At 49.4% G+C, this 17,528-nt stretch overlaps 9 protein-coding genes across 9 annotated transcripts; 5 read left to right on the top strand and 4 right to left on the bottom strand.

Moving 5' to 3' along the window:
* Positions 1–126: 126 nt before the first annotated feature.
* EDB82DRAFT_513551 (uncharacterized protein) lies at positions 127–3,689 on the bottom strand. Its single transcript, XM_065608938.1, has 2 exons — positions 3,294–3,689; positions 127–3,243 (listed from the first exon to the last, which is right to left on the bottom strand). The coding sequence occupies exons 1-2, from the start codon at positions 3,584–3,586 to the stop codon at positions 285–287; spliced, it is 3,252 nt and encodes a 1,083-aa protein (XP_065463304.1). The 5' UTR covers positions 3,587–3,689; the 3' UTR covers positions 127–284.
* A 441-nt stretch (positions 3,690–4,130) lies between these two features.
* EDB82DRAFT_529404 (uncharacterized protein) lies at positions 4,131–5,287 on the top strand (the record flags this gene model as incomplete). Its single annotated transcript, XM_025737771.1, has 3 exons — positions 4,131–4,194; positions 4,246–4,571; positions 4,619–5,287. The coding sequence occupies 3 exons, from the start codon at positions 4,131–4,133 to the stop codon at positions 5,285–5,287; spliced, it is 1,059 nt and encodes a 352-aa protein (XP_025592599.1).
* A 796-nt stretch (positions 5,288–6,083) lies between these two features.
* EDB82DRAFT_308301 (uncharacterized protein) lies at positions 6,084–8,421 on the top strand. The gene is made up of 3 exons (XM_025737769.2): positions 6,084–6,504; positions 6,556–6,634; positions 6,684–8,421. Exons 1-3 carry the CDS (start codon positions 6,235–6,237, stop codon positions 8,339–8,341), a joined length of 2,007 nt encoding a protein of 668 aa, XP_025592597.1. The 5' UTR covers positions 6,084–6,234; the 3' UTR covers positions 8,342–8,421.
* Positions 8,422–8,513: 92 nt separating this feature from the next.
* On the bottom strand, positions 8,514–9,803 carry EDB82DRAFT_308360 (ATP synthase subunit C-domain-containing protein). Its single transcript, XM_025737768.2, has 4 exons — positions 9,421–9,803; positions 9,214–9,340; positions 8,854–9,162; positions 8,514–8,797 (listed from the first exon to the last, which is right to left on the bottom strand). The coding sequence occupies exons 1-4, from the start codon at positions 9,476–9,478 to the stop codon at positions 8,686–8,688; spliced, it is 606 nt and encodes a 201-aa protein (XP_025592596.1). The 5' UTR covers positions 9,479–9,803; the 3' UTR covers positions 8,514–8,685.
* EDB82DRAFT_513537 (transcription initiation factor IIA, gamma subunit-domain-containing protein) lies at positions 9,725–10,700 on the top strand. Its single transcript, XM_065608937.1, has 3 exons — positions 9,725–9,880; positions 9,940–10,087; positions 10,155–10,700. Exons 1-3 carry the CDS (start codon positions 9,834–9,836, stop codon positions 10,305–10,307), a joined length of 348 nt encoding a protein of 115 aa, XP_065463303.1. The 5' UTR covers positions 9,725–9,833; the 3' UTR covers positions 10,308–10,700.
* Positions 10,684–11,844, top strand: EDB82DRAFT_513531 (uncharacterized protein). Its single transcript, XM_025737766.2, has 4 exons — positions 10,684–11,081; positions 11,171–11,267; positions 11,314–11,349; positions 11,402–11,844. The coding sequence occupies exons 1-4, from the start codon at positions 10,897–10,899 to the stop codon at positions 11,735–11,737; spliced, it is 654 nt and encodes a 217-aa protein (XP_025592594.1). The 5' UTR covers positions 10,684–10,896; the 3' UTR covers positions 11,738–11,844.
* Positions 11,845–14,827, bottom strand: EDB82DRAFT_513529 (chloride channel). The gene is made up of 5 exons (XM_025737765.2): positions 14,440–14,827; positions 14,372–14,387; positions 14,031–14,312; positions 13,912–13,979; positions 11,845–13,867 (listed from the first exon to the last, which is right to left on the bottom strand). The coding sequence occupies exons 1-5, from the start codon at positions 14,611–14,613 to the stop codon at positions 11,924–11,926; spliced, it is 2,484 nt and encodes an 827-aa protein (XP_025592593.1). The 5' UTR covers positions 14,614–14,827; the 3' UTR covers positions 11,845–11,923.
* Positions 14,828–14,876: 49 nt separating this feature from the next.
* EDB82DRAFT_513526 (histone-fold-containing protein) lies at positions 14,877–16,204 on the top strand. The gene is made up of 6 exons (XM_025737763.2): positions 14,877–14,946; positions 14,994–15,099; positions 15,314–15,423; positions 15,473–15,558; positions 15,609–15,699; positions 15,750–16,204. The coding sequence occupies exons 3-6, from the start codon at positions 15,348–15,350 to the stop codon at positions 16,055–16,057; spliced, it is 561 nt and encodes a 186-aa protein (XP_025592592.2). The 5' UTR covers positions 14,877–14,946; positions 14,994–15,099; positions 15,314–15,347; the 3' UTR covers positions 16,058–16,204.
* On the bottom strand, positions 16,205–17,486 carry EDB82DRAFT_513521 (leucine-rich repeat-domain-containing protein). The gene is made up of 5 exons (XM_025737762.2): positions 17,208–17,486; positions 17,084–17,124; positions 16,764–17,024; positions 16,572–16,706; positions 16,205–16,512 (listed from the first exon to the last, which is right to left on the bottom strand). Exons 1-5 carry the CDS (start codon positions 17,284–17,286, stop codon positions 16,297–16,299), a joined length of 732 nt encoding a protein of 243 aa, XP_025592591.2. The 5' UTR covers positions 17,287–17,486; the 3' UTR covers positions 16,205–16,296.
* Between the last annotated feature and the right edge of the window lie 42 nt (positions 17,487–17,528).

Raw genomic sequence — 17,528 nt, 5'->3', positions numbered from 1 at the left:
CCAGAACCTTTCTAGCCGTAGACTTCATGCCAAGCATGAAGCGCTCGTACTCACCAATTGCCGGTGATCCTTCTGCGAGGCCCACCAAGAGAATGCTATCTGCTTGCGTGATACAAGTCTGCGTCCATGGGGAGTTGACATTGGTATCTAGTGAACAATGATGTTAGCTTACAGCGCCTATAAAAGAGTTCAAAAATGTTTTGTAATGTGGCATAGTCAGGAAAAAATTAGAGTTATAGAACCAACATCGGCTTTGCCTCTGGAGTCTATGTGTGATTTTATCATCATGAAAGGAGTTGCTGAAAGAAAAAACAAAACAGTCGCTGCTTACCTGCAACATAAACAACCAGGCCGTATTTCTCTTCCAAGTCAGCAAGATATTGAGAGAGCCTGAGCTTTCCCATCTTGTTGAAGGCATGCTTGCCAAGATGGTTGAGAATAGCAGCCTGGTTGAGGGAAGTGGCACCATTTGCTGGGCCAACTTGAGCGAGTGCGTTCATGAGACGATTTCCAAACTCAACAACAGGTACGCCAGCCGTGACAGGAAGGATAGCCACTGTTCGAAGATTCATGTTTGACTTTCGCATCAATGTCTTGGGGCTAGCACTGGCGTCCTTGGAGGAAAACTTGGATGTGTCATCAACAATTGCCCTCATTCTTGATGCGATGATCTTTGAGATCTTGATCGTGATGTTTGGGTGTTCCTGTGCCAAGCTGTTGAACAGCGTGCGAGGGAATTTTACCAACTCAGTGTCTCGAATAGCGTGCAGAGTGCCTGGGCGAACGGTCTCCGTAAGCACCTCGAGTTCACCGACACTGTCACCTTGACCATACTCAGCCAAAGCGGTGACACCACCACTGCCACCCTTGCGTTCTTGGACCATTCGCAAGCGCCCATTGAGAACGATGTAAATGGCTTCGCTTTCATCGGCTTCATGAAAGAGAACCTGACCAGCATTGACTTGAACCCATTCCAGAGCAAAGTCAATGTGCAGGATCAAGCGTGGCAGAATATTGGTCAATCGCTTGGCCATTGTGAGAAGAACGATTGGATAGCGGTCCACAATGCGCTCGAGTGAAGCTCGAGGCAAAAAGCCCACGTACACATCGGTCTTGGCCACAACATCGATAAAGGATCGGTATGAGGAAACACTCCCAATGTAGCCAGCTAGTCCACCGGGCTTGACTAAAGCTATGCTGCGACGGGGCTTCTTTGAGGCTGACTGTTGTGTCTCGGCCTCGGCTTGATCTCGTGCAGCTTCAGTCCTTGCCAGCGTGGGAAACGATCCCATGTCAGACGGATCAGGCGATGATTGATCTTGCTGCGATTTGCTAAACCCGCTAGACTTGAGGATGTTGTGAGCATCACTCTCGCTACTCGTGCCAATGTCCAGGAACCCATCAACGACATAGTACAGACCAGGGTTTCGCTCGCCCTGTTCTACAAGAACCGAGCCCTTGGGGAAAAACACGATCTCAACCTCGTCTTTCATATCGTTGGCAAGGTTGTGGGCACTGACAGGAGCGTGCAGGGCAGTCCCGTTTGATGTCACCGATTCCGTCTCGCCATCGACAGAGCCATCGTAGGGAGGCATGAAACCAAAGGCATTGTTCTGGTTGTAGAATCTTGACCGCCGATGATCGACCGAAACCAGCTTGGGGGAGCCCTCCATAGACTCCGGCTCGCGGGACACACTTCCATTGGTATCCAGTCCGAGTGACTTGAACATGCATTCCAGGATGGAGGCACGGAAGAGGTTGTCTTCATCGACAGTTTCTCGTGGATCCAACGTCATGCGACCCAGCCTCCTTGAGTCGAAGGGGTCGTTAAAAAACCGATCATCCTTTGGGTTGACACCTTGCCGTCTAATCGAAGCTCCCGAGACAGCTCGTTGATCTGTTGGAGAAACGCGCGAAGTGCCACGTCCAGACAACTGTGTGTTAGACAGTAAGTCTCCGGGACTCGGGGTATGAGGCGAAGCTCGTTCACGAGGTGGCGCGATAGTACTGGTGACAACTGGAGTCCCTCTCAGTTTTGTCATTGACTGCAACATAGCCTCCTTCCGCAGTCCGGTGCTAGACCGCCGCCGGTGAGTAGATGCCGAGTTATGCAGTGCAATGCCCTTCGTGTCATCTTCCTCCTCGCTACGTTCACGCTCCCGTTTAAACTTCTCCTTAAGGCGCTCCAGGGCATCGCCTCGTAAGATGTTGGGGAGCTGGCACATAGTATACTTGATCATGCTCTTCTCCGTCTGCAGGACCTCGCTGGTCAAGCCCAGATAGTTAAAAGCCTGGGCAAGAGTGACTCTCTGGAATCGGGAGAGGATGACGTGGACGATGTGTGCAGTAGCCTTGGGATAGATTTTGATAAGCCTTCTGAAAGCACTCGCGGGAATGATAGCAATCGTAGTATCAACAGTTGCGCGCGCAATGATGTCTGGATGCGCCGAGCCGGATGTTGCTCTTGATGGCATAGGCGGCCTGGTGGGCCGGGAAGGAGGGGGAGTAGAGCCATCCAGTGAGATTGGTGGAATGGAAGCTTGTTCGGTTTCTATACCAGAAACACCAAGGCCTTCGGGCTTCTTCTCATATGCTTCAAAGCCATCATGATCTTCAGGCGTGCCAGGCATAGACACATTGATCGGCTTCTCAAAAGTCGGGTGACGAAGTCCACTACTTTTGGCGGGATGCAAAGAAGGATCCTCGTTTTCTTCGTTTGGCCGCAGTCCAACATCCTCTGTAAAAAGAGACATGATAGAGAACAGCGACGACATGGGGGCTCCATTGCGAACTTCTGTCAAAAGCTGATATGTCTGTTGACCGGGAGCGTCATCATCCTCATCGGACGAATCCAAATCAAGGTGTCCTCGAGAGGCAGCGGCGGCACGTGGGCTTCGGTTTGACTTGACAAAGATCTCAACCAATCCATCGACGACAATACAGAAGCCTTTTTCTTCTTCAAGGTTGATAGTTTCTCCGGCAATGAGTTTCCTTGTTTGCATGCTTCTAGTCAACTCATGAAAGACAGGTCGCTCCAGGTAGCCAAAGATCTTGATAGCACTCAGGAACTCGTCCAGATAGTTTGCCAAGCCCGACTTGGAACCCCCCTCGTGAGTGTCTGGGAAAAGGTCGATCTCCGGCTCTTTGCGCTGGGGCTCTGGAGGCAAACGAGAGTACATGTTGAGGATGCGATATCTCACAACCCAACTGACGGCCGACACGACAGCTGCCATGATAAACATGCTACACGACTGTTAGAGTTGAAGGCCAACAGAGTACATCGGACGACATACAGCGTGGTGGCATTCATGGTGACCGTCCAGCTTGTGGAGAACAAGTGGAATAAAAAGGAAGGGACATTGATAGTCGCGATCCGGATCACCCAATAAAGGATGGTCGATGTAATGTGCAGTATAGATAGAATCAGCCACCCAAAGAGGCCAAACCATGTGTAAGGCTCATGGACAGTGATGGCAGGCATTGTGCTCATCGCGGAGGGAGGGGAGCTGCTGAAGCTGAGGGCATGGGCGACAGTCTCAGCGACGTCGCCGGCCATTTGAGCGGCATTTGACGGATCAGATGCCATGGCTGATGATGAGGATGCTGGGCATCATAGCGTTGCATCCTGTAAAGAAGAACCGCATAGAAGCGGAGGGAGTTTGGAGGAAGGGAGAAATTTGGAGGTGACGAGGTTTTAAGAACATGGGAAAGGAAAAAAAGAAAGCGTGACTGCATTTCCTGCGCGCGCAAGCTTTTAGCTTGTGATTGAGTGCGGAGCTACAGGGGAGCTTGGAAGCCGAGGATTGGCTGGATGATACTACCCCACCTCACTGAGGGTTCAGTGACTGAGGCCACTGAATTTGTTCCGAGCGGGCATGAGTCCAGTGGAGTGGATGGAGGGGCTAGGTATCCGTTTGTGCCGTCACTTTTTATTGTTTTCGACAGTTGGGTTGGGAGAAATAATATCCTATTTTACGTCAACCGTCCCAGTTATCACGAGCAGAATATCGTGATTCGGTGCAGGAAACAGACGGTAAAAGTCGGCTGTCTCACCAAGCTACCGCTATTCACAACTTTGTTTCCTGATCATGTGCTCTTGAGCTTAACGACATCTTGCGATAGCTCTCAAAATGCCTTTCGCGCAACTTGTTCTTGGTAGCCCGGGCTGCGGAAAGAGTACCTACTGTGATGGCAGTGAGTAGTTTGAGACAAACGCTCCGTTTTTCACGTAGCTGACCGATCAAGTGCACCAGTTCCTGGGCGCCATTGGGCGAGCCTGTTCCGTTGTCAATCTCGATCCAGCCAACGATCATACAAACTACCCTGCAGCACTCGACATTCGCAATCTGATTAAGCTCGAGGAGATTATGAAAGATGATAAACTAGGACCCAACGGTGGTATCTTGTATGCCTTGGAAGAACTGGAACACAATTTTGAGTGGTTGGAAGAAGGATTGAAAGAGTTCAGCGAAGACTACATTCTCTTCGATTGTCCTGGACAGGTGGAACTGTATACACATCACAACTCTTTGCGAAACATATTCTATAAGCTACAGAAAATCGGGTTCAGGGTTGGTCGCTTCCGCTGTTCGAGATTGCACTGACTGACTGTTGACAGCTTGTTTGTGTCCACCTCTCCGATTCCTTCTGTCTCACACAACCGTCGCTATATGTTTCGAACGTCCTCCTCTCTCTTCGCGCGATGATTCAGATGGATATGCCACACATCAACATTCTCTCCAAGATCGACAAAGTTGCCGACTATGACGAACTACCTTTCAACCTCGATTACTACACAGACGTGGATGACCTTACATATTTGACACCCCATCTCGAGACCGAGTCGCCCGCTTTGAGGAGCGAAAAGTTTGGCAAACTCAACGAAGCGATCGCAAATTTGATCGAGAGCTATGGTCTGGTGCGCTATGAGGTCCTGGCTGTCGAGAACAAGAAGAGCATGATGCATATTCTTCGCGTAATTGACCGTGCTGGCGGATACGTCTTTGGTGGTGCTGAAGGAGCCAATGATACAGTCTGGGCAGTTGCCATGAGGAATGAATCGTCCATGTTGGAAGTGCAGGACATCCAAGAGCGCTGGGTCGACCAAAAAGTGGAATATGATCAAATGGAGCGCGAGGCCGAAGAAGAACAGGCTCGCATCCAGGAAGAACAAGCCATGGAGATGGAGCAATCACAACCAGCTCCTGCCCCAACAGGTGGCATGGATCCTGATTTTGGTGACATGACAGTACCCAAAGATAGTGGGATCAAAGTAGTCAAAAAGTAATGATACCCGTTCAGCCATCTGCATCGTCCATTTCTTCATCGCTTGACGCGTCGTTGATGGCGAGGACCATGTCTTCCTGGTTCCGCAACGAACTGAACGAAGATTTGGGGCTAGTATCTTCTTGAGCGGCGAGAATAAGCCTCTTGGCCTGGCGAATAGCCTCCTCTTCAGCTTTGCGAATTGTTCCACTGACGCGCACAACACGAAAGATGCACGATCTGCCGTCTTTCACAGGAACATGATCCATAAAGGTCAATGTGGACCAGAGCAGTTGATAGTGAGCTCTTGAACATTTGAGAATAAAAGTTGAGGTTGCCAACGAAAGGTATTTCACTAGAGCCATGTCAATAATGCAACGCGCTCAGAGATTGCATTGTATTACTCACCAGAGCAGGTTATCAATGCTCCAGATCCATAGTCACCGTATAATGACGCGACTTCAGCTCTGATACCCTTGATTAGTGCGCCAGGAGTCAGCTTTTCGATGGTTGGCTGGTGATGAAGAACCGAGACTGGCAAATTTGATTCTACAGCCTTTGCAGGGTCGGGCGGATAAACGATGTTGACAAGAAGATATCTCTCTTTTATGCGCACCATTTTGAAAGATTTCTAGAGAAGAATGTGTCGTGTGACTGGTGATGGTTGTAGTTGAGGAATTAAGGAAACAAAAGCTTTTGACTGGATGAAGAATTTGGGTTCCATGTCCGTGAAGTTAACATTCGGGGTGAACAAGTTCCACAATGGCCGGGTTAGTGGGGCCGCAGCAACTGAGAGCTCACTTCCCCGCTGTTATCAGTTGATGAAGTCAATCATTATTTATTAGTTAAATGCTCACCACGACTTCTTATTTTGTGTCTTTTCATTAGGACTTGAATATTCTGTCATTGTGATCAGGGAGACTTTCAACTGTTGATAATAATATTCTCACACCATTATCCACTACGACCATGGCTTCTGGTCCTCTTAAGGCAGCTCTTCTTATTGTCTCAACGACAGCAGCTAAAGATGCCTCTGCTGATGCTTCAGGTCCTATACTTACACAGGTGCTGAAGGACGAGGGAGAAGGAAAATGGGAGGTTTATGATACAAAAATTGTTACTGATGATGTACTTGCAATTCAACGCCAGATAACGGCCTGGACTGATGGCTCGGATAGCATCAACCTCGTTGTTACAACTGGTGGAACTGGTTTTGCAACTGGAGATTCCACCCCTGAGGTAAGTTCAATTCAAGAGACTTAAGACAAATGAATGTAACAATTAGTTCAGGCAGTGACCCCTCTATTGCACAAACAAGCACCAGGCCTCGTGCATGGCATGCTAGCTGCTTCTCTTACAGTCACGCCATGTGAGTGGCCATTGTTGTTATTATTGCAACTGACACTAACAGTAAAAAGTTGCAATGATGTCTCGTCCAGTCGCTGGAGTGCGCAACTCAACCATCATCGTTACCCTACCTGGCTCGCCCAAAGGCGCCAAGGAGAACCTTCAGGCGATCATCAAGACACTGCCTCATGCATGTATCCAAGCGGCAGGTGGAAATTCCAGAGCCATTCACTCTGGAGGAGTTAAGAAACTGGAGGCCGAAGCTGGCTTTTCAAGTAAGAACAATCTGCCCCCAGCCACCGGCCACGGATGTGGTCACCATCATCACGGCCACGGGCATGGGCACAACCATGGGAATCTTGTCCGACATACAAAGCCTGGAACTACCTTATCCAATGACCCTACACTCGGACCTTCACGTCGATACCGGGAGTCACCATATCCTATGCTTCCAGTTGAAGAAGCGCTGGCATTGATCGAACAGCATACCCCTGGACCTGAGGTTGTCACTGCTCCAGTCGATCAGTCAATTGTGAACTCAGTTCTGGCCGAGGATGTAGAAGCCAAGGAGAACGTGCCTGCTTTCCGTGCCAGCATCGTCGATGGCTATGCTGTTGTAGTCCCCAAGGATGGCCAGCTGAAAGGAATATTCCCTGTTACAGCCATATCACACGCAGCACCTGGGGAGATTGGCGCCTTAAAGGAAGGAGAGCTGGCAAGAATTACTACTGGTGCCCCTTTGCCCCCAGGTGCCACTACTGTTGTCATGGTAGAGGATACCGTACTCAAAACCATGTCAGATGACGGAAAGGAGGAGAAGGAGGTGGAAATTCAAGTTGAGGGCGTTAAGGAGGGCGAAAACATCCGCGAAGTCGGCAGTGATGTCAAGGAAGGCACTGTTATTCTTAACAAGGGTGAGACCATCAGTGGTGTCGGTGGCGAGATTGGTCTTCTCGCGTCCGTAGGGGTTTCAGAGGCCAAGATATACCAACGTCCAGTGTTAGCCGTTCTTTCAACAGGCGACGAGATTGTTGAGTACAATCGTCCAGGAGACTTGAAGCTGGGAGAAGTCCGTGATACAAACCGGATCACTCTGATGTCTGCCGCCAGAGAATGGGGCTACGAGGTTGTGGATCTGGGTATTGCCAGTGACAAGCCCGGCACACTAGAAGAGACCCTTCGCGATGGACTTCGTCGCGCAGACCTACTCATTACTACTGGCGGTGTGTCCATGGGTGAATTGGATCTTCTCAAGCCGACAATCGAGCGTTCTCTGGGTGGCACGATCCACTTTGGTCGAGTCGCCATGAAGCCTGGAAAGCCGACTACCTTTGCTACGGTCCCTGTCAAGGACAACTCAGGACAGCGGGTTACCAAGACTATATTTTCACTACCTGGTAACCCGGCATCTGCTCTAGTTACCTTTCACCTGTTTGTGCTTCCGTCACTCCACAAGCTATCTGGTGCCTCTACTACAGGCCTCCCAAGAGTTCCAGCCGTTATCTCGCACGATTTCCCTCTGGACCCTAGGCCCGAGTATCACCGTGCTGTGGTGACGGTTGGCAAGGATGGCCTCCTTTCAGCAACAAGCACAGGCGGCCAACGAAGTTCCAAGGTGGGCAGTATGAGGTCAGCCAACGCCTTAGTTATACTGCCCAGTGGGAAGGGTAAGCTGGAGAAGGGCTCAAAGGTTGAGGTCCTGCTGTTGAATGCCGTCCAAGCTGCTTAGGAAACACCAATAATAATCAAGGTCGAAAAGGCACAAACTAGGTATTCAGCGTCATAACAACTTGCAACCGATCGAATCATACAATGCAGAGGCCTCGATGACATCCTAATCTTGAGTAACACATAATTCAAATCCCACATCGTGATATACACCTTCGTCTTCAAATGATACTGGTACTGATACTGATACAGCCAAAAACACGTCCTCCCGAGCCAATCTTCCAAACGCCTGACCAAGTATTATTGGCGCAATGCACGCACACGTTCCGTCTCTTTTGGAACACAAATGATGATGCCGACAGCAAGGCTACCGAGCTCGATGGATCTCTAATGCGGGTGATGGGTTTATTTCTTGTCGCCAAAGGCAGGGGCCTTGCTGGAAACCAGGAGGCCGATGATAAGACCGAACAAGCCCAGAACTGAGCTAAAGATCTCGATGACCAGGATCTTGACGAAGCTGTAGAGATGTTAGAGGGGAAGGCCATATGCGGCATCGCAGGGTAGATGACGTACAGAGTGGGATCGGCAGCATCGGCCAGAGCAGCACCACTTCCGTTGATACCAACGGCAACACCGCAGATGAGGTTGCACATGCCGACAGTGATACCAGACCAGAAGAGGGCGTATCCAGTATAGTAGGATTGGGCGCTGTAGAGCTCGGCGCCTCCAACGTTTTCGACCTTTTGGGAAAAGACGATGGCCATGATGACGCCGTAGATGGCGACGACCTCACAGAAGATAATGGAGATCAAATTCTTTGTTCGGATACGGGGGGCCTTAACACCACCACCGAGAATCGATGAGCCTGTAATGAAGATACCCCTGAGGAATTGACGTTAGAGCCGTGTGTTAGATTGATGAGGGTATACGCACCATGCAGCACCAACAACAGAGAGACCGATACAAAGCGCGATGCCCAGTGTAGCCCAAGTATAAGGCGAAACGGCTTCGAGGAACGCGCCGACATCGAAGGACTCACCGCTGCCGGTAAAGAGCATATCTATAATACGGCGTCATAGTCAGCAAAAGTACACCAAATCTCCAACTATGCAACGCCTTTCGGGGATGGGTATCGCGTACAGCCTCCAACGATGGTCAGAAATGACCCAATGCCGCCCACTCCATAGTATAGACTCATTGCGACGGTAATTTGATTGTGGTATCGACGACCCGGGGAGTTGATTTGTTGACGACGACTGGCGACGGATGACGGTAGGCTTATTGAGCTTTCTAAGAGCTCCTGTTTAGAGGTACTACCTTGAAGCTAGAGGCGATGCGTGTCCAGCAGCCAGCATGAAACTGTACCGACGTCACATGATGCGAGGCTGACTGTGGCGGTGCGAAGTGATTAGTCATTCCCGCTATGCGCAACTCCCTCCACAGGCAGTCGTATCTCATGAACCTTGCCTTTGACAAACAATTAACTATCTAAAGCCGAATTAACAATCGATTAACCAGACACCTTTTTATACCCGCAAAATCAAATCGCAACCATGGCTACTGGAGCGCAGTCATTCTACGAGCTGTACCGACGAAGCAGGTATTGCGAAACTGCCGTACGCTGCTTTGCGACAGCTTAACTAATATTGTTCCTTCCAGCATTGGTCTTGCTTTGACAGACACACTCGATGATCTTATCAGCGAAGAGCGCATCAACCCCCAACTGGCCATGAAGATTCTGGGCAACTTCGATCAGGCCATCACCGAGGCGCTCCAGAAGAATGTCAAGGCCCGTCTCCAGTTCAAGGTGAGCACATAGCTCCGATGCTCGGCGCTCGTGTTTAAAACACTACTTACAGCCATTGCCCGCACAGGGAAGCCTCGATACATACCGATTTTGCGATGAGGTTTGGACCTTCTTGATCAAGAATGTGACGTTCAAGATGGACAGCGGAAGCCAATCGATCACAGCGAACAAGGTCAAGATTGTCAGCTGCAATGCTAAGAAGCCTGGTGAAGGACAATAGACAACTGGAGATGCGACACGATACATCATCCGAATAGACTGTTTCAAAATCCCCAGAGGAAAAGAAGCGAGGGCCAAAATGGCAAGGATGGGATGATCAAGCCTCACGACCAACGATCGCAGATCACGAGCTATGAAGATGCGGGTATACAACGGTCAAAGATTGGGCAACTACCGAAAGATTGGTTTATTAGCATTGGGTGGCGTCTCGGATATGGTTATTCTTTTCACGACAGGGACGCAATGTTGATGGTGGTGGTGGGCATAAGATACTTAGCTCAGCACACGCAAGGCAGGCTCGTTGAACGTGTCGTTAACACAGGAATACCTGAAGAATGATATTTTGATCTTGATTCATCTTTGCTTTAATAATTAAGCTCTAATCTTGAAGTCGCATGCAGCATCTTAATTCATTTCCCCAGATTTGAGTGATAAGGCTTGTTCCTTGGAGCGCCTCTCAGCCGGGGCCTGTCCCCCACTAAAAGACCACTCCCCAGCCTCTAACAAGCCTGCCAAGTCCCTCAATCATCATCATCAGGGGCCGTTACGATCTCATCACCAAGCTAAAGCTTCCGAACTGTCCGGTAAACATGGTTCGTAAACGCCAAACAGTAGCAGCAGCTTCAGGACCTGAACCCTCTCCTCCTTCGTCTTTGAAGAGTGAACCAGCTTCTACAATGCCGATGCCTAGTAATTGGAGCCTACGGTCGCAATGGATGTTCTTTGCCGTTGCTAGTGGTGCCTGCGCAGCTTTCAATGGTGTTTTTGCCAAATTGTAAGTCTTGGGAGATGTGAAATACAGTGCAGCTCTTGAGAGGGCATTTTATATTCACAGTAGGCAACTGTAGCTGATCATTGCTTCAGGACAACTACACAACTTACCACAAACCTATCCAATGATATTGCTAGCCTCATCGGTCTCTCTTCTCACAAGGATATTATCGAATATCTAGTTCGAGGTGTATGTTTTTCTCAGCTGTCGATGAACCTTGTACTAACCCTAATAGACATTCTTTGTCCTCAACCTCACATTCAATGGTGTGGTAAGTTATACCCATAAACTCAAATTGATATAGCAACTACTCACGGTCTCAGATGTGGACACTCTTCACACAAGCTCTTGCACGCGGTACATCTACTACACAGGTATCCATCCTAAACACTTCGACCAACTTTATGATTACTGCTCTTCTGGGCGCTTTAATCTTCTCAGAGGTTCTACCTCCGCTGTGGTGGGCTGGTGCTGCGCTCCTTGTTGCAGGCAATGTCATTGTTGGACGAAAAGATGAGGCTAAGGATGCTGGTGCTGCTGCCGCGGCTGAGGGACCAAGTTATGTGCCCATCCCAACAGAAGATGAAGAAGAGCAGAGAAGGGATGATGACGAAGATATCATTGATTTGGGAAGAGTGTCAGATGAGAGGTCACGATAATATTACTCCGGGGACCATTCGAGTTCGCATAAACACGATATGTTGGGGCATGCACATAGCTTATTTGGTTTAGTAAAAGTGTTTGGTTATATAAAAGTAATAGATATAAGGCCCAAAACGCCAGCGTATTATGCGCATCTCTATAGGTTAAATATCACAAGCTCTGATAAGCATATAATCGTACATTTACCGTCGGCTCTCCAGCTCGACGCCTTCATCCAGTACTTCTTCGTCACCATCCAGAATCTGCCCCCTACCCATAGGTCGTTCATCGCCAGAGGTGCTACTTAACCGTATTCGACCCCCAGAGTATCTCGAAACTCTGCAAGAGAACCAGTTGCCGGCTCTAAGGAGCAGGTTCCACAGTTGCTCTTGTCCTTCTTCGATACGGTGGTTATCCTTGGGGTTCTCGGCTGCTTCAACCTTGAACTGATATCTCAGGCAATCCTTGACTGTCACGAGACCGGTGAGCTTGCCATGGTATTCTATGAGGATAACACGAGGACCGATCTTTTGGAACAACTCCATGACGGTTTCGAGGGGCAATCTTGGGTGAGCTGTGACGGGCGTTGAATCAACATATCGGCTGAAGTCGAGGGTTGCTGGATGCGATGAGTCGCCATGGAGGGACGTAGTCGACAGATTTGACGATGATGGTGCAAATGTACACCTTGATGTCTCGGACAAAGGTGACGTTCGGCTCATCTTGTCGATAGCATAACGCAACTCTATACTGCCGATGTAGCCGATAAGAACCTTGGTGTGCTTATCTTCGACTAAGGGGAAGCCTTGATATCGATCGTCGGCGAGAAGACGCTGGACTTCACCCAAAGTGAGTCCGTGAACAGGCATAGACACAACTGAGGTTCTCATGACTGCCGAAACGGGCACGCCGAAGTTGTGTTCCTCTTTACTGTCAAGGAACGGCATCCCACTGAACCATATCATCCTATCGGCAATACCTCCCTTACCAAACAACTCGCTGACAGCCTTTGTGACTCCGACAACAATCATTGTTGGGAGAATATAATTGAGAGCACCTGTTAGCTCAAACATAATGACCACCACAGAAATTGTGATATGCATGATACCGCTCAGGGCGGCGGCAGCGCCGAGCAGGGCATATGTGCCGGGCGTGATACAAGGCTCGTCTGGCTTGCATGCGGAGAAGAAGACGCTGGTAGGATTGGCCTCGTGAATAGCCTGGACAATAATACCAACCATTCTCCCAAAGGATGCGCCAATCGCCATGGAAGGAACAAAGATACCGGCCGGGACCTTGCATCCATAAGACAGGATGACAAGGAATAGTCGCAGGAAGGTAGCCAGAAATAGTGATATGATGTTCCACCACCGCTTATCAGGTTCGCAGAGGCCATGGTACGATTCTCCATGACCGCATTCGGAGAAGAGCATCTCCATACTCTCCGTCATGTCGATCCTCAAAAAAGCGTTGGGGTAAGCGATAATGGCAGTACCAGCTGCCAAGAGGGTTGCCTCAAGGACGGCATAATCCTTCAAATATCTCTTACGGAAAGATTGAACCCGTAAATTCCACTTGATCACAAAAGCTCCATAGAGACCACCAAAGATACCAATCAAGACGTAGAAAAGTAACTCAAAGAAATGCCAGTCGTTCTTATACTCGACTTGGAACATGACTAGCTGACCGGTTCGGAAGGGATTCATAGCAGCAAGGACAGCCGTCGCCACCAAGGCGCAGAAGTAACTGCGCCAAAGAGTCTTGAGAGGAAACTGGTTGGACATCTCTTCAAGAGAAAAGAGAACGCCACCGATAGGACTGCCGAAAGCAACAGCAACACCAGCGGCGGCTGATGCGCTCAAGAACTCCCTAGTCTTGGAAGCATTGCGCTTATACTTGTCGAAGAGTCGAGAGATGACATTTCCTGTACACACGGCGTAGTGCACGCTGGGACCTTCTTTACCAACCGACAGGCCAGATGCGATGGCCAAAGGTAGACAGATGGATTTGATGATAAGAGTCCACCAGCCAAGGAAACCTTTCATAACGAACCCAGCAATAATACACTTGATCTCAGAAATACCTGAACCAGCGGCATATGGGGCAAATGACTTGACCAAGGTGCCAGCGACGCAAGCAAACAGGGTCTATATTGTTAGATACTGGCGCAATGGGCAAAACGACAACTTACCGCAAAGACAAAGTATACAAAATAATTCAAAGGCTCAAAGCCTGTCCACCTGTGCCATTGGTCGCATCCTATCTCTTGTTAGTGTCGTTGAACAACCTATTGCGAGGACGGTAGTGTACCATTCTCTTCTCCCCAACAGCAAAAGTTCTCGTTTAGATAGAACCCAGTCTCACAGTAACCCATCTTAACATCGGAAAGCCATTCTGTGATGATGTTCAGAAGCGCCGCATTCAACCCAATCGCAACACCAATGATGGTAACCACAATCCAGGCTTGCGCCGCATCATAACTCCTCCATAGCTGATATCGCCAGCCAGGTTGTCCTTTATCGTAGAGGCCGGCTGCTTGCTTCCTCCGCACCTTACGCTTTGCTTGCTCGCGAGCGGCGTCTTGAACCCAGTCTGCCACATATATTAGTATTGAGGATCGTCAGTCGTGGTCGGTCGTGAGATGCGCATACCTATTGTCGTAAAGTCCTAGCCCATTGGTTAGCGTGGAGACGGCACGTCTGGCGCATATCCGACTCACTTCATATCTCTTAATCTCGGCAATCTCCTCCTCTATGAGGCCCGCCCCTGTAGATGTAGCGTTCCCCGCTTCTCGATCTGCATTGGAAAAGACGGACGATAGACGTGATACTACTGAGGGACGTCTCTCAGGACCAGGAGGGGCCAAGCTGAAGGATGATTGTCGCACGTTCATGGTTCGGACAAGGCGACCATTGTCGCTCGGCGGATAGTTCTGAAGTCGCACAACTTGGAACCGGGAATTGAAGAGTTATAGATGCTATCAAGGCGAACAAAAGCGCTGTTTCTACTCCGTGAGTTCTCTTTTGTTAGGTTGTTCTATGGAAAGTGTCATAGGTAACTACTATGGAATGGCCGGTAGGGAGGCTGACACCAGCGTGTGGCTTAAGCTTTAGCCACAAAAACCGCGTTTAGTGGTTGCAGCGCCGCGTCTCATCCGACTTTCTTCGCATATGTCTTGACCTTGTTGGATGACAATTCCATATACAGCACTGAACTTCGATTCTTGGTAAGTACTGAACTTAAGCATATCAATTTCTTTCTAATTCGGTCTAGATTTTCCTACCTCTTCCTGATCTTTATTGAACCATTCAAGCCCTCAGCGCTGCCTAGCCCCTGATATTGACTGTCTCTGGCTATTGACCTGCATAATTCAAACAAGGTGAGTTTGGCCTTTAGTGACCCATGTTCTATTGTTGTTTGATATCATGCCGAGATTACGCTCTTTAAGGGTTTTGTATCGAATGAACTTTTAATTGTCGCTGTTTTTCTCGTGAGCACCACTTGCCTTTGTTTTACCCCTGTATTCTCCTACTTTGACCTCTACCACGGACCAATATCAAAGCTACCAGGCTCAAATATTCTAACACTCACAGACTCATATCCAACACACCCAATAATCTTTTTTTCATGTCAGCAATCATGCCTTACAATACCACAGCTATTCCCCCTCGTAAGGAGCCTACAGGACAAAACCAACTTCCGCGTAAGTTCAACCATCAAGCTCAAACAACTACGACCTAACACAGATCTAGTCTCAAGAGTCAAGAAGATTATCGCACAAGATCCCGAGATCAGCCTCTGCTCCAACAATGCAGCTTTCGTGATCACACTCGCTGCTGTATGCTTCCTCTCCCTAGTTCTTTTTGGCTCCGTGTTCACACTATGTAGGAGATGTTTGTCCAGCATCTAGCAGAGGAATCACACACCCAAGCCAAGCTAGACCGCAAGCCCCGTCGAAACATCCAATACAAGGATGTCGGTAAGTCTACCCCCTCTTCATTTTATCAACGCTTTATTTAACGCTGTTAGCCTCCGCCGTCGCACATCACGACAACCTCGAGTTTCTCGAAGACGTTGTGCCAAAGACGGTGCCCTACAAGCATATCAAAGCCGCTGCCAAGGCAACACAAGCACGTCTTCAAGGGGAGAATGGTAGCAACCAGACCATCAACTTTCCCGTGGCGAACGGCACCAAGAAGCCTCACGTCAACGGCAGCTCAATGGGTGCCTCTACTCATCTTAATGACGGCCAAAACGACCCCAATACACAATTGGAGCTGGAGGTACGACAGGCCAGTGGCGCAAACCGGGACGGAGATGTGTCCATGACTGGCTAGTTATCGTCTATACTCAACAGTGACATTGAGGACGAAGCGTGGTGGAATAGTCTAGCTCAACACTGTGCAGACCAAATAGCCAGAAACGCAAGAGTACATGTTAGGGGAAGCGGCGGAATCAACTAAAAATAGTCATTGCAGGAGGATATATATCCCCAAAGACGAATAATCATGATATTTTCTGTAAACCCCATCCATATCCTGCTCGGCCAGTCGCCTTACTCCATACATGCGAAGTATTATTCTTCCATAGCATCTCCGTGAATACCAGAAGGCAGACGTCCCTCGTTGAGCTCCTTCTCCAGCGCAATGATCTCCTGCAGGCTGGTAGCCTTCTTAATGCGCTCCTGCAATCGCTTCTTCTCAGCGTCGGTGAGCTTTATTCGTGAGAGCTTGGAGGGTGCTTCCGATCCATCGGCGGAGGTGCTGAAGTTGGTGGTCTTGATGCCTTGGATCTGCGTACATTGTTAGTTTTGGGGGCGGTCTGTTTGTCGTTGAACAGAATAGTACGAACCTTGGCAGCCAAAGCAGTTGGCTCTTCCTCAGTTCCAAACAGTTCGCGAGCCTGTTCCCGCTCAGACTCCTTGACCTTTACGAAGTCGAGGAATCGTACAGAGGGGCATTTCCAGAGCAGCCAGTATCGGTAGTTCTACACCGCGCCATCAATAAAAGGCATTCATTGCCCTGCGTCGCATTCCAGACTTACCTCCTTCTTACAAACAGGGTTATCTGACAGAACCAAGTGTGTCAACCGGGGGAACAACGCCAGCGCGTCGAGATCCGCGAGCTCAACGAGGTTGTTTGACGATAGCACCAGGTTGGTAAGGTTCGGGATGGCCTTGGCCAGAGAAGGCTGGATGCTCGAGACTCGGTTTCGCGCGAGGAGGAGGGTCGTCATGCGCGGCGACAGAGGGAAGTTTCCCAGTACTTGAATGTCGTTGTCGGTGAAGTCGATGGCATCGTGAGGCTACACACGTCCATTTATTAGTAGTGCAAGCCGCAGAGGGATGGGGAGCTAAAACTTACGCCAGCAACACCCAAGTTCTCAATCGCTGGAATTCGGTGTCCTGTTACGCCGCAAAGACGATTGTATCAACTCTGCGCTCTCTAGAGATCAAAAAGTGTAGCATCTGCTCTTTTCAAAACGCACCTCGGAGATCAAGCTCTCGCTCCTTCAGAGGATTGAGGTAGGATAGGGAATCCCGGATGAGGTCGGCGGTGAGCCGCATCTTGGATCTGGGGCTGTTACCTCGGGGTTCAGATATGAATTTTTGTTATAGTCGCTTCTTTATGGGCTCGAGATCGTATGTTCGGTAAAGCTGATGTGTGTGGAATGTCGGTGGTGTCGATATGTATGGCAAGGCTGATGGTCTCGACAAGGCGGATGGGGAAATTTTGGTGTTGTTTGTGGCTGTAGCTCCAGAGTGGCGCCCGGAGTTCAGCCACAACAGACTTCTCAACGACTTACACA

The sequence above is a fragment of the Fusarium venenatum genome (genome assembly GCF_020744135.1).
Source record: "Fusarium venenatum strain MPI-CAGE-CH-0201 chromosome Unknown EDB82scaffold_4, whole genome shotgun sequence".
In the NCBI taxonomy this organism is placed as follows: domain Eukaryota; kingdom Fungi; phylum Ascomycota; class Sordariomycetes; order Hypocreales; family Nectriaceae; genus Fusarium; species Fusarium venenatum.
This window is presented reverse-complemented; position numbering and strand designations above follow the sequence as displayed.

Bases quoted from the DNA above. Each gene is read 5' to 3' on its own strand.
- EDB82DRAFT_513551 (XM_065608938.1), bottom strand. From the start codon at position 3,586: ATGGCATCTGATCCGTCAAATGCCGCTCAAATGGCCGGCGACGTCGCT. The intron at 3,244-3,293 runs GTATGTCGTCCG...ACAGTCGTGTAG, and splicing joins ACCATGAATGCCACCACGCT to CATGTTTATCATGGCAGCTG.
- EDB82DRAFT_308301 (XM_025737769.2), top strand. From the start codon at position 6,235: ATGGCTTCTGGTCCTCTTAAGGCAGCTCTTCTTATTGTCTCAACGACA. The intron at 6,505-6,555 runs GTAAGTTCAATT...CAATTAGTTCAG, and splicing joins CTGGAGATTCCACCCCTGAG to GCAGTGACCCCTCTATTGCA. The intron at 6,635-6,683 runs GTGAGTGGCCAT...AACAGTAAAAAG, and splicing joins TTCTCTTACAGTCACGCCAT to TTGCAATGATGTCTCGTCCA.
- EDB82DRAFT_513531 (XM_025737766.2), top strand. From the start codon at position 10,897: ATGGTTCGTAAACGCCAAACAGTAGCAGCAGCTTCAGGACCTGAACCC. The intron at 11,268-11,313 runs GTATGTTTTTCT...TAACCCTAATAG, and splicing joins TCGAATATCTAGTTCGAGGT to ACATTCTTTGTCCTCAACCT. The intron at 11,350-11,401 runs GTAAGTTATACC...TCACGGTCTCAG, and splicing joins ACCTCACATTCAATGGTGTG to ATGTGGACACTCTTCACACA.
- EDB82DRAFT_308360 (XM_025737768.2), bottom strand. From the start codon at position 9,478: ATGAGTCTATACTATGGAGTGGGCGGCATTGGGTCATTTCTGACCATC. The intron at 9,341-9,420 runs GTACGCGATACC...GCCGTATTATAG, and splicing joins TCTGACCATCGTTGGAGGCT to ATATGCTCTTTACCGGCAGC. The intron at 8,798-8,853 runs GTACGTCATCTA...ACATCTCTACAG, and splicing joins GATGCTGCCGATCCCACTCT to CTTCGTCAAGATCCTGGTCA.
- EDB82DRAFT_513521 (XM_025737762.2), bottom strand. From the start codon at position 17,286: ATGCGGCTCACCGCCGACCTCATCCGGGATTCCCTATCCTACCTCAAT. The intron at 17,125-17,207 runs GTGCGTTTTGAA...GCGGCGTAACAG, and splicing joins GCGAGAGCTTGATCTCCGAG to GACACCGAATTCCAGCGATT. The intron at 17,025-17,083 runs GTAAGTTTTAGC...GGACGTGTGTAG, and splicing joins AGAACTTGGGTGTTGCTGGC to CCTCACGATGCCATCGACTT.
- EDB82DRAFT_513526 (XM_025737763.2), top strand. From the start codon at position 15,348: ATGTCAGCAATCATGCCTTACAATACCACAGCTATTCCCCCTCGTAAG. The intron at 15,424-15,472 runs GTAAGTTCAACC...ACACAGATCTAG, and splicing joins AGGACAAAACCAACTTCCGC to TCTCAAGAGTCAAGAAGATT. The intron at 15,700-15,749 runs GTAAGTCTACCC...TAACGCTGTTAG, and splicing joins CATCCAATACAAGGATGTCG to CCTCCGCCGTCGCACATCAC.
- EDB82DRAFT_513529 (XM_025737765.2), bottom strand. From the start codon at position 14,613: ATGAACGTGCGACAATCATCCTTCAGCTTGGCCCCTCCTGGTCCTGAG. The intron at 13,980-14,030 runs GTACACTACCGT...AACAAGAGATAG, and splicing joins CTGTTGGGGAGAAGAGAATG to GATGCGACCAATGGCACAGG. The intron at 13,868-13,911 runs GTAAGTTGTCGT...CTAACAATATAG, and splicing joins TTGTATACTTTGTCTTTGCG to ACCCTGTTTGCTTGCGTCGC.
- EDB82DRAFT_513537 (XM_065608937.1), top strand. From the start codon at position 9,834: ATGGCTACTGGAGCGCAGTCATTCTACGAGCTGTACCGACGAAGCAG. The intron at 9,881-9,939 runs GTATTGCGAAAC...TGTTCCTTCCAG, and splicing joins GAGCTGTACCGACGAAGCAG to CATTGGTCTTGCTTTGACAG. The intron at 10,088-10,154 runs GTGAGCACATAG...TTGCCCGCACAG, and splicing joins AGGCCCGTCTCCAGTTCAAG to GGAAGCCTCGATACATACCG.